The sequence below is a fragment of the Mchenga conophoros genome, linkage group LG23, assembly GCF_057382185.1.
Source record: "Mchenga conophoros isolate Kocher_MC1m ecotype Shallow Benthic linkage group LG23, M_conophoros_male_GT1.1, whole genome shotgun sequence".
Taxonomy (NCBI): domain Eukaryota; kingdom Metazoa; phylum Chordata; class Actinopteri; order Cichliformes; family Cichlidae; genus Mchenga; species Mchenga conophoros.
In genome coordinates this window covers 29,361,243-29,374,073 of record NC_140547.1, presented here as the reverse complement: position 1 = coordinate 29,374,073, position 12,831 = coordinate 29,361,243, and the positions used below count along the sequence as shown (strand labels likewise).

The window sequence follows — 12,831 nt, the reverse complement described above, 5'->3', positions numbered from 1 at the left end:
AAGGTTGGATTTGGTGCCAATAAGGAGGATCTCAGTTTTATCCTTATTGAGCTTTAGAAAATTAGAGGTAAACCAGGATTTTAACTCGGATAGACATTCTGTAAGGGAAGAAGGTGGGAGGGAGGAATCAGGTTTGCAAGAGAGATATAACTAGGTGTCATCAGCAAAACAGTGAAACTGAAGATCAAATTTGCGGAAGATGGTACCTAGAGGGAGGATGTATATTATAAAGAGAAGAGGGCCTAAAACTGAGCCTGGGGGAACACCAGAGGTGACGGGGAATAGACGAGAGCGGAATGATCTTAGTTGAATAAACTGGGAACGGTCGAGGAGATATGATTGAAACCAGGCGAGGGGTGTGTCAGAGATGCCGAGAGAGGAAAGTCTGCTTAGAAGGACAGAGTGAGAAATGGTGTCAAAGGCTGAGCTCAGATCTAAAAGGACGAGAATGGTGAGAAGACCAGAGTCAGCTCCGATTAGAAGATCGTTAGTGACTTTAAGTAGAGCAGTTTCGGTACTGTGACATGAGCGAAAACCAGATTGAAATCTCTCATAGATGTTATTATTAACCAGGTGTAAATGAAGTTGAGCTGCAACCACTTCTTCGAGTATCTTAGAAATGAAGGGTAGATTGGAAATCGGACGGAGGTTGTTAAAGTTGTTAGGATCTAAAAAAGGTTTTTTCAGTATAGGAGTGACTAGAGCAGTCTTCAATAAGGAGGGAACAATACCGGTGGTGAGAGAAGAGTGAATGATAGCAGAAATGAGTGGGAGTAAAGAAGAGAGGCAGGATTTCACAAGTCCCGTGGGCATGGGGTCAAGATGACATGTGGCAGGCTTTGATTTACATATTAACTCGGAAATATCAGATAAATCAGGAAGATGAAAAGTGGAAAACGGCTCAAAAAGGAGAAAAGGTTCTGGAGAGGGCGTAGACACAACATTTGATCTGAGTTGCTGGTGGATGTTATTGATTTTCGTAGTCCAGAACAGGATCAAGGAGTTGCAGGTTTCAGAGGAATAGAAGTGCGGTGGTAAAGCGTCGGGGGGTTGAATTAGTTTGTTGAGAACTGAAAACAGAGTCCTTGCATTACCCTCATAAGAACTGATAATACCAGAGTAGAAGCTTTGTTTGGCCTTGTTGATGGAGTCTTTATACTGAAGTACGTGGTATTTATAGATTTCTGAATCAACAGTTAAACCAGATTTCTTATATTTACGCTCTAGCTGCCGAGCTTTGGCCTTCAGAGCTCGGAGGTCAGAGGTAAACCAGGGAGCAGAGCGAGCAAAGGAAACAGAGTGGGTTTTTACAGGAGCCAGAGAATCAAGGACAGTGTGTAGACAATTATTATAATATAACAACAAATCATCAGGAGTAGAATAGAAGTCCGGAATCTGAACATTGTCCAAACTGGTAGTGAGAATGTCCATATCGATGTTCTTGATGTTGCGGAACGAGATGAGACGGGTTGGCTTGGTAGAAGAGCAGCAGAGAGTGAGGTTAAATGAAAGGAGGAAGTGGTCAGTTATGGGGATTTCAGTAGCAGAAAGATTCGAGGGAGTACGACCAGAACAGCAGACAAAGTCCAGGGTGTGTCCTTTAGAGTGAGTGGGAAAGTCGATAAATTGTTTAAATTCAGAGCCTTCGAGACAGGAGGAAAAGTCTCTGGTGAGCAGAAGGTCATTATTGTCCATGTGAATGTTGAAATCTCCCACCAAGATCACATTTGGGGAGAGAGATGAAAGATGGGTTAGTAGATTAGCAAAGTCACTGAGGAAGACAGGGTTAGGTTTGGGGGGACGGTATACAGTAGCTATGATGGTGGGAATGGGTCCAGTCAGCTCACATGCAAGGACCTCTAGAGAACTAAAGGTATCAACGTTAACTGGCAGGACTTTCAAGTGCTGGCGAAAAAGGATCGCGAGACCACCCCCACGACCTGAGCAGCGGGGTTTAGAAAAGTAAACAAACCCCAGAGGATCAGATTCGTTTAGCTGAGAAAAGTCATCAGGTTGTTGCCAGGTTTCAGTTAAGCAGAAAAAGTCAAACTTACGGTCAGATAGGAGGTCTTGGATGAGAGGTCCCTTACTTGTCAATGAACGAATGTTTAGAAGACTGAAGTTGAGTGGAGTATCTTCTTTTTTGCTAATCGCGGTGGGCGCCCTGGGCAGGTGGGCTAGAGATCGATGGTTGACAGCCCGATCAGGGTTCCTGCGAGGGCGGCGAGTAGCAGACCAGAACGATTTAGTTCCATTGGAGTTATGGAAAATCCTGCGGGACCCGCGATGGATGTATCTCCGGCGAGGCTGGAAAGTGATGCGCGGGTGGTAGTGGAGCTCCGCCAGCGACGGGAGCGATAGCTGCCTGCGAAGGCGCAGGAGCTCAGTGGCTGTATAGCGGAGCAGTCCAGCCGTAGGATGGTAGACGAGCGTTAGGAGAATCCAAAATAGTGTCGACCAGCTCAGGAACATCTTGGTCCACATCTTCGATTATGTGGAGGAAAAGGAGCCGAGCCGGCCGGAGCAACGAACAGGTAGGCAAAAATAGCTCAAACAGTTAAGCTAGTGCAGCTCACTGAGAAGAAGACGTGAGAACACATTCAGCTGAAATAACAGAAGTTGAGGACAAGCGTTGCAAATCAATCCCTGGCAGAGATCGATCTGGTCCTGAGTGAAAATGTTCCTGTTCATTCAAATCTGAATCCAAATAATCCAATTAATCCAAATAAATCCAAATAATCAAAAAATGTACCGGTGAGTAGCGGCAGCCAGACGCGCCAGCGTTCACTCAAGCTGGAAATAAAAATCAAAGTTAATGTGAGGGTTCCTGAAGGTTAGGGACAAAGGCAATCGCATGTCGGGATGATGTAAACGGATCAAACTTCAGTGAGGAGAACAACTGCAATATAATGTAGTCAGTATACTGCTGCATGGGCTGGCTGTATTTTAAAAGTTTTAAAAACTGAGCTTTCAAATGAATAGTGATGAGGAAAACCGAGAGAGGCCTACAGTGATCACCGCCTTTTTTAGGGGCTTGTTCAGATTAAATAGAACAAAAACATTAAAACATGTAAAAACACAACAGCCTTAATAAATGCAGAGTAGTTTGGACCTGGAAGCAGGGTTCATCATGTTATCACCTAAAGATTGGATATCCCACCTGCTGTGAATGTTTTAATGCAGTACAGTTGTTATTATTATCACTTGTCACATCCTGTTTATGACAGTTACAATAAAGAACATTCATATAAGAAATAAAATTGTCTTGTGTAAACTGTATGTGGTGTTAAATAGGCCTATACTACTGTACTTTAATGTCAGTCATAAGGGTGGGACTTCAAGAGCCATATATTTTATGAGGTGGTACTTATTGTGAAAAGTTTGAGAAACACTGTTCTAGGGGATCCTGTGAACGAAGACTAAGACTAATATTTTGCTTTCAGTGTGAGTCCAGAAGAGCTAAACAACAGTGTAGAAGTTCCCCACAACAGGTTGCTTCCCTATTTTTCAGGTTTAAAATCAGTTTTTCTGCCCTGATGCAATGACATGTTCAGGTAGCCAAAGGAACAGTGAACAGTAGCATTTAGTGTGTGAATGTGTGTGTGAATGGGTGGATGACTGGGTGTGTAAAGCGCTTTGGGGTCCCTAGGGGGGACTAGTAAAAGCGCTATACAAATACAGGCCATTTACCATTTAGTACTATGCTGAATCTCCTCATACCCGTGTGCTGATGTGTGTGCACTGCTCTGCTATTAAGACTGAACTTGAGAAGCTCATGCAACCTAATAAATCTTGAACAGTACTTTTACTGAAACCCAATTAGGAGAGAAGACGCCAAAGTTGATGGAGGTTCTAGACATATTGTAAAAGTGATGAAAATGAGGAAAAACTGGATTTGTTTACAATTAATCCAAGGGTATTTATTTTATGTTCCTTTCAGCATGGACAGCTTTTATTGGAACACCTGTATGAATTAGTAGCACCAGCTTTCAAGGCTTGATCAACCTCCATTGCTGCAGAACAGCTTTAAACTGTTAACCCATTTTGTGTTTCCTGGAAAAGGCCTTTTTGCATAATTCTGAAGTTTACATTATTTTTCAGTTTTGGGTAACCTTATCTTTTTTTTTTAACGTCAAGCAGTTCACCACTTACCTTTGTACCATTTCAAGCTATTTATTGGACTTGAACTGCAAAAAATATAAATGGAAAAATTGGGGTGTTCTAAAACTGTTGACCGGTAGTGTAAATTTTTTACTTTTCCTTAGAATTAGAATTATATGATATTTTATTGCAGCTTTATAAATAGCACTAAAAACGAAAGGTATTTATAAAGTGCAAAAAATAAATGTTGGTGGTTTTATACTGAAATCATTCCACCTTGAGTATTTTTTTCTCCTAGGGTGTGCTCTAATACTTCTGTCATAACATGCTTTCATTGCTTCATGCTCTTTAAGTTTAGAAAGCTGCAGTGGCACTTACTTTAGAGCTATTTTATTAAACGTGTTTGTCAAAAAAAATATAAGAAACATTAGCCTGTAGTAGTTAATAAGAAGACACTCTGGCTTCACAATCACATAATTTCTGCACGGGCGAAGATTTCGAATAAACCTTAAAAACAAATTAGCATATAAATGTTCATCTAACCACCTGTGGTTTGGATGGTGCTTTTGACCTTTTTTAACGTTAGCTCATTAGATGATTGTTATTTGTCATATTATGTTACAATATGATTTGAAGAGTTAAATCACAGCACCCTGTATTTATGAGCTTGATTGTTTTGTGTAGTTCAATTAGTTATTTGAAATTGCCTGTGTCAGTCCGATGTAAACACAGTGTAAATTCCTGAGGCTGTCCAGGAACGGTGTTCATGATCCAGTTGATCGTTTACAGAAAGCATGACTTGCATCTCACTGTTTACTTTCTGCGGCATCAATATTATGCAATCTTTGGAAACGGACTTCACAGTGGAACTTTCCCAGAGCACACCCTCCCCTCCAGGTGTACATGACGTGTTTGATTTCTGTAGTACTGACATCCTGGAAAAGATTTGACAGGCCCTGCTCAGATCTTTAATTTCTCTTTTTATCTCCTTTTAATTAAATGGCACCAATTCTACCTGCAGTCCTGATTCAATATGTTAAACATGAGAATCTATTGCTAGAAGGCAGGCACAGCAGGCAGGTACAATATCTGAAAAAGGGGATCCTTGTTGGTTGAATAGGTCCCAACAGGCAGAACAAGGCGATCCTATCTGATGAGGTGGTTAGTTTGTGTCAGCATTATAGTTATGGCCTGTTGTCAGCAATAAAAGGGTTGAAACCCTGCCCATAAAAAAGAATACATAAATTTCTTGCATATGTATAGATGTGATTGTTTGAAGTAATAACTCACAATAAGGAAATAAAAACAGGGGTAAGACCCATGCTTGAAACAGGCTTAAAGACATCAATCAGTGCTGTTTATTTTAACAGTTTAGTAGTTCTTTCAAAACAGTGGCTTCCTAGAAAAAAACAAACACAACACTTAGGCTGATGCTGCCTTTCATGTGCAATCAGGTCAATTTGTGAAACATATTCTATCTATGTCGCATATGATGTTTTTACTGTTTTTGAAATTCCTGAAGCCAAATCTGTTACACCCATGGTCCAGAAGTTGGGTCATCAAAAAATTAAATTCATTATTAAGCTCAAAACCCGTTCTATTACGCGACAGTGTTCTAGTGTTTGGGGAAATCCGTTCCAACAATCGAACATGAACGTTGCACTAGTGTGAAGAAATGGACCCGGATACGCATGCGCAGTGGTTATGTTTGCGTTCCTCCTCCCTCCTCTGAGACTGACAGCCCGTTAGCTGCTGCCGCTGCACACCGGCAATGAGACAGCAAACACGGACGTGATACGACAACCTGAGATGGACTTAACGAGTACTTTTTACCACTACAAAGACGGATATTATTTAACACCGTCGTTCATTAAGAGCAGAAGGTGTCTCTGACTCATTTTTTGGTCTCTGAGGTGTAAAACGAGACTCGACGTCCGGGAGAAGGAATGGATGCGACGGCTGATTTCCTGCGACACGCACCGGCCAGCTAAGAGGCTTGCAGATTCGCGTTGAGGAGCGGTTGAGTGCAGCTGAATTTGCTCACGGTTTGCCTTATTTCTCCGTGCTTAAAGTGGCAGCAATATCCTCAAAAATACAGTCGTAATCGGGAGGGTGAAAGGATACACGAAGTTCCAGAGGAGCGTATCTAATCGACCCAGCGCAGCTTTAGCTAGCCAGCGGCTACCTGTATTTCGCATTCTGTTGATTTATTTTGTAATCGATTATAGTGTTGTTTTTATTGTCATGCAGCTTAGCTCCTGCAGAGTTAGGAAGAGGAACACCGCCTGCAAGCTTGGGTTTTAGCCTGACTGCAGCTGGGAGCGTTTGGCTTGTGTGTGTGTGTGTGTGTGTGTTTGTTTGTTTTTCAGGGCACGTTAATCACGTGACTTTTTCACTTATGGCTCGCTATTTGCGCTAGCTAGTAGGCAGCGCAGCTTTTTGGCCTCGAGAAACTCTTTCAGCATAAAAATGCACCACCAAGACTTCCCCGGAGACCTGTCCGGGACCGGGAGCCGGAAAACCGCTTACCACTACAGGAGAGGCAGCAGCGGGGCGCCCCCAGCCTCCTCCGCTGCCGGTGTCAGCGCAGTGGACGACAATCCAACCCAGGTTGGATCCTCCTCTCCTGGACTCCACCATCAGCCTCAGTCCCAAGTGGCTGGAGCTCAGGTGAAGAAGAAAAGCGGCTTCCAGATCACAAGTGTCACTTCTGCTCAGATAAACGTTAGCGGCAACAACAGCTTGGCAGATGATACTGAGAGCTACGACGACATGGATGAGTCCCACACTGAGGACCTGTCCTCCTCTGACATGCTAGATGTGTCCGTGTCAAAGGCCACGGATACGGGTGTGCCGGAGAGGAGCTCCTCTGATGAGACTTTGAACAGCCTCCATGGAGTCGACACGCCTGGACTGGTGTCACCCAATGAGCCTCTCCAGCCTCATTCTATCCCACAGGGGTCTCAGCATCACCCCTCTATGGTAAACGGGACTGTGCATCATCAGTACTACCCTCAGCAGCACAGCCAGGCCCACCATCATCACTCTGACAGCTTAGGAGGAGGTGAAGCATCACTGCCAACACTTCCCATTGCTCCTTTGGCAAGCTCCAGCCCATCTATAGCTTCCAAAGTTGGTCTTAACCAGCCTCAGAGGCCACCAGCAGTGTTTGATAACACTAAAACTGCAGGGGGGGCAAGCCAGCCTGCAGCCTCTGTTGTTGGTGGGGCAGCCACTGATCCACTTGTACAAGGCAGTGTGAACATTTCTACTGTGTCGGCTGTTGCTGCTGCTCCAGGTTTTGATAACACTAACATGGGTGGGCAGGTGGCTCCTGTTGGTGGAGGAACTGGTCCATCTGCTGCTACTGCTCCTCCTCCCAGCACTCAGACTCACCACACCCAAACTCAGACAGCCACCGGCTCTCGCTTCAGGGTGGTCAAACTAGACACAAACTCGGAGCCGTTCCGCAAAGGGAGATGGACTTGCACAGAGTATTACGAAAAGGAGGTTCCTCATCCTCCTATGGCGGAGGCAGCAAAAGGTGCAGAGGTGGTTGCAGACCCTGAAGCAGGTAATGCTGGGATCAGTCCAGGTGTAGCTGCCGTACAGCTCCCTCACACCGTGCAGCCCTATCAGCCACCAAGCCAGGACTTCACTAGTCCACAAGCCATGCAGAGTCCACTGCTGGGACTGGCACAAACCACACCTGTAACCTATGTTTCACCTCAGGAGGTTGTTGTAGGGAAGCCAGCGGTTCCTGTCAGTATCCCTCCTGCATCACCACAGGTGACACCACAGACTGGTGTAAGCCAGCCTCCACTAGTAAAACCCCAGCAGCCCTATTCTGTGGATCCTCTACAGCCTCAGCCACAGGGAGGGTATCCTGCACCTCAGCTCCAAACGGGGGTCAGACAACCAGACTTTATTCAGCCCACCGCACCTTTCCAGACACAAGTCCAACCTCCACTGCCGCATGCCACGGCTATAGTCTCTGTGACGCCACTGTCAGGGGTCACGGTGCAGCAGCCCGTAAGCATTACCCAGCAGCTGCCCCATCATGGTCAGGTTGCCCCATCTGCTACAGCAACCATTGCCGCAGGACAGCCCCAGACCCTCCCAGCTCCACCTCAACCCCAGATTCGTCCACAGCCACAAACCCAACCCCATTCTGCTGGCACCATCACCATAGCACCCACCCACGGGACCCCCTACATGCCTCTGACTGCGCTGCAAGCTGATCTTCAGCCCATCCTCACGCCAGGCACAACCTTCACCCATGTTCCTGCCATAACAGCGTCCCAGCTGGAGGACGCCCAGAAGCTTCTGCTCCAGCACCAAGGTCTGCTCGGGCTGCCCAGGCTGGGGGCTGCAGCAGGTGGAGACGGCGTCGCAGAAGCTGGCAGTGCTGCTAGAACTCTGGCCCACATGGGGATGTCCGCTGAGGCCAGTGCCTTCATGGTGGCTGCAGGCCTGAGAACTCATCATGGTGAAGGAGAGGAGGACAGGTGAGGATGAATGGCTTGTGCTACCTAAACTGTTTGATTCTAATGTAAACTGTGAAGGTCTTTAATTAAACAAAAAGCTATTCTTGGTACATTGTAGGCAAAGCTGAGGTACAAACAAAATAAGTCTTTCCCATTCCTGTAATTTCTTTTTCCCCCCCACATCAGTGGTACACACTCTGGTCTTGTTGTTTAAATCAGAACTAGAAGTTCAGTGTCACATGTGCTTGATCCTGTGTCCCTTGAGGTGGTCCCCCTGACAGCTATCAACACACCAGACATCAGAAAAAAAAAGCCGACTGGACACTGCTGCTGTAAAACATCAGTGGCTGCGGAGCTGCTGACTCACTGAGGTGCTTGTGACTCAGCAGATGCTGTAGCCTGTTCATCCCCCCACCCCCCATTTCTATCCATCTACTGGACACTTGTCCAGTTTTTTAGTCTGAGTTTCCTTTCCCTTCACTCTCCCCTTAGATTTAATCTTTTGTTAGACACCAGCTCTGTTGATATGTGCCATGATATGGAGAACTGTGCAGCAGTTTATTTATATGCACACATACCAAATGCTCATTTTCTAGAGTTAGTAGTTTCTAAAAAAAAAAAAAAAAGCAAGCTTTGTTTAAATTTAGTTGCTTCGGGGGGGACTTGACCCATTTGCGTAAAGTTGTGTTGCATAAATCTAAAAACTGTGGCGACAGAGAGAAACAGAATAGTGTCATGGAAGCATTCTCCTGTTACCATAGTGCTGCCCTGTGAGCTGGTTAAGCAGGAGATCCATGTTGTGAGTACCGTTAACCCCCCCTCCCCAGAGTGTAGAGGGCATTTGATGGACTGCCACCAGGCTCCACTGAAGACCACTAGGAGAAAAGGACAACATATTCTGTGGATGTTGTGGTGTTTTTGTAACCAACTGTTGGCAACAAATAGACTTTTTTTTTTTTTTTGCTTCCAAATTGTTAGCAGCAAAAGAGAGAATATTTAAAGCTGAATTCAGTTATCACGTCATGATTTCAGTTGTCTTCTTGGCGTTCGAGTTTAAGAAACAGAGAAACAAATGATTGCTGGCTTAATGTTGACGTAATCTCAGTAACGCTGAGCCACAGACAGAGCAGGACAGTGTTCGCTTGTGGAGGCTTTTGTCAGCAGTTCGTGGCACCCCATCAAGGCCGTGTGCAAGTGCGTTTCTGTCTGTCAGTCAGCTTCTTTTCTTGCCATGAATCAGCCACTGTCCTGCAGCAGCAGACTGTCTTGCTGTGTGTGTGTATCATCTTTGTTTATAGTCATTGTCCTGTCATGGTGCGATCAGGCTGTGTGTTTCCGTTACTGTCACAGCTTTCGTTCCACCCCCTCTGTCACAGTCTCTTTTCTTCCTGTTTCCTTTCTTTGTGAAAGCATCTGAGGTGATCTCTCTTCTCTTAGACACCAGGGCTTTTGTCTTTCCAATCCTAAGATGCTCCTTTCTTCTCTACAGGTTGTGACCTTAATGATGACTAACATTTGTACACATCCAGTTGTAGGTGTAGCTTTTCATGAAAAATAGGGTGGAAATTGTTGTCTGTGGCTGTTGGCTTATTGGAAACATGTCAGTGGCTATCGCTGAGGAAAAATAATTTCCAAAGAGTTTCAGAGGTCTCTTTCCACTTCCACCTCTGAATCGACACTAACTCATTATCCTGGGTGATCGGTTTCCTGTTGAGCCCAATCAGCCCTGTTCACACTCAATATTGTTGCTTCTGTGTGTCAGAGTCCAGATTGAGTCTTTAAAAGCCGTCACGTTGCAGCTGTCAGGAGGTCGAAAACGCTTGATCTAGCACAGCTGCGGACACGGACACTGCCAAGTTCTGAAACAAAGATGCAAGGGTGTGTCTGCAAAGGATCCTGCTCTCGTTTTTTTTTTTTTTTTTATATCTGCCCCTGTGATGTTAATTAGTAATATCACAGCAAGACCAGGGTCCTCCTCCCTAGGGCAGAATATCAGCTTGCTGTAATTGGACTTTGGGATATCAGAGTAGAAGGAAAACACTCATGACCTCACACAAACACACTTCTAGGTGACCGTGCACTTGCCGTCTGTGTCCTGCACACACGTTTCTCCATTTCTGTCAACAACACTGTGTAGAAGTGCGAATCTGCAGAGAAAGTGACTTTAGGAGTAGCCTCCTTTTCAACCTCTGCAGGTAGTTTCAACTCAGAGTGTACATGGTCTCCTGTGCAAATTTATTCCTTTTACTTCCTTTATGTATGATGCCGTATGTAAATATCTGTCATGTGCTCTTTTAGACTTTCAGCTGACTGAATGTCAAAGTTACCTGAGCTTTCGGTTTGCTTGCAGCACATTTTGCATGGATATTTACCCATATGACTTCATCCTCAGCTGTAAAAGCTAGAGGTGTGCTCTAGTGATTTATGGCCTGTAAACTTTTTACACAGCTTCTTTTTTCAGCTTTAGATTAGCAGCATTGTGTCTCATCTTGAAGCTTTCTTCTGTGTTTTACAACCCTTTTCAATGAAGTCCACATCCTTGGCAGCAGTTAAAACATTTGTTCATTGTTGGATTAATTCCACTATTATTATTGATCATTTTTAAGAGTCTTTATCTGATCTGATTCATGAGCATCAGAGTGTAGCTCTTCCTTCCTGTTTAAATGACTCCCTTTTAGATATTTTAGCAGAAAAGGGCCATATGAATTTGAGATGTTCGGCTTCTTAAAACCTCTTCAGGTCATAGAGATAATAAGCCACCTGTCAAGCTGTATTTGTAGTTATACTGGCTCGGCCTCATGATTCATGTTTGCTAATATTGGCACACCTGCTTTTAACTGACTTGTCATTCATAGCTAAGCTTTGACAAAGCAGAGGAAGTCCCCGATGGCTAAGATTAAACTTGACTGTAGCTGGCATCAAAGAGAAGTTGCTCTGGGTGCCCTTTTATTTCAGGGAAATCCAGCTGAGCACTCCCACAGTTACCAGGAGAAGGTCCAACAAGTCCAAAGCAAGTAATATGATGCTTTAAAAAAAAAAATTACCTGGGAAAAGCAAATGTTACCAAAAAACCTCATACTGTTCTGTTAATGGCAATGGTATTAAGCTTTAAAACAGTCATAGTGCAGCACACATTTTTGCACCATGACTACTACAAACAAGCTGAGACAACAAATTAAAGAGTAAAATAGAAACTCATGCCTGACAGCATCAGACTCTCAGGTGTCCAGGAATGTTTTATTCTATTTTTGCATCTGGGTGTTGGATTTAAAGCTTTCAGTAATACTAGTTCCTAAATGAAACCTTTTGAGGTCTTGTTTTTTTCCACGTAGAGCCTTTAGGGTGTTCAGTAGCATTTATGGTTTCATGCCAGTTGTACCTGTTGGAGCAGTGTGCTCAAGGTGAGTGACTTTTCCATTTATTTCTTCTTTTTTTTTTTGTGGTTAAGGCAAACCGACAGACACACCTGTGGCAAACTGTCTCAATGCCGGTGGTTCTCAAACTGTGGGGCAGGCAAACAACCAGGTGAAAAATGTGATGGGAATTCAGGGCTGTGTAATTGTGTTTTGATTTTGGAAAGTTTCTCAGGGGGAGATACAAAGTACACATTTAACCTTACTGCACACGGAGAGACATGGAGCAGACTTCTGATCAGATTTTGTAATTGATACCTTAGATTTGTCTACGAGAACGCTGAAGGGTAGTTTTTATTCAGTTATTGTCTTGTCTATCACATGGGGAAAAAAGTTAATGCCCATCACAGTTCTTCAAAATTACCCCACTACTGATTAAAATTTTTAAGGTGTGGGGCGGTCCTCATTTTCTGAGGAGGGCATGTCACCCAAAAAAAAGATCTGAAATGTGCTCAGTTCCTTTTACGTTCCCATCAGATGAAGGTTTTGCAGTAAGCCCCACCAGTACATAACTTTCCTCCATCACCTCATCAGACGCTTCTCCTCAACTTCAACAAGCATTCTGATCCAGCTTTTTATGAGATTGACCAGGTTTTTCTTAGAAAGGATGTTTGGCTTCCAGGTGCCTCTTCAGCTTTGTATAGCAATATGGTAGCATTTGCTAAAATTCATTGAAGCCACAAAATAGTAGCTTTCACTATAGTTTCTGCTGATAGTGTTATATCTCTTTATTTTAGGTGGTGAGTTATCTGCACTGGTAGTTAATTGTTAGCTTATGGATGGGTACCAAAGGATGGTAGTTTTGATTCGGCATTTGCATGCTTGCCTGT

General features: G+C 44.3%; 1 protein-coding gene across 1 annotated transcript in view; it reads left to right on the top strand.

Moving 5' to 3' along the window:
* Positions 1-5,835: 5,835 nt before the first annotated feature.
* LOC146547444 (TSC22 domain family protein 1) overlaps positions 5,836-12,831 on the top strand; it is a 28,459-nt gene continuing 21,463 nt past the window's right edge. Inside the window, exon 1 of the mRNA XM_085263787.1 lies at positions 5,836-8,609. Coding sequence (XP_085119913.1) covers positions 6,571-8,609 — 2,039 coding nt within the window. The 5' untranslated portion in view covers positions 5,836-6,570. The remainder of the gene's footprint in view (positions 8,610-12,831) is intronic.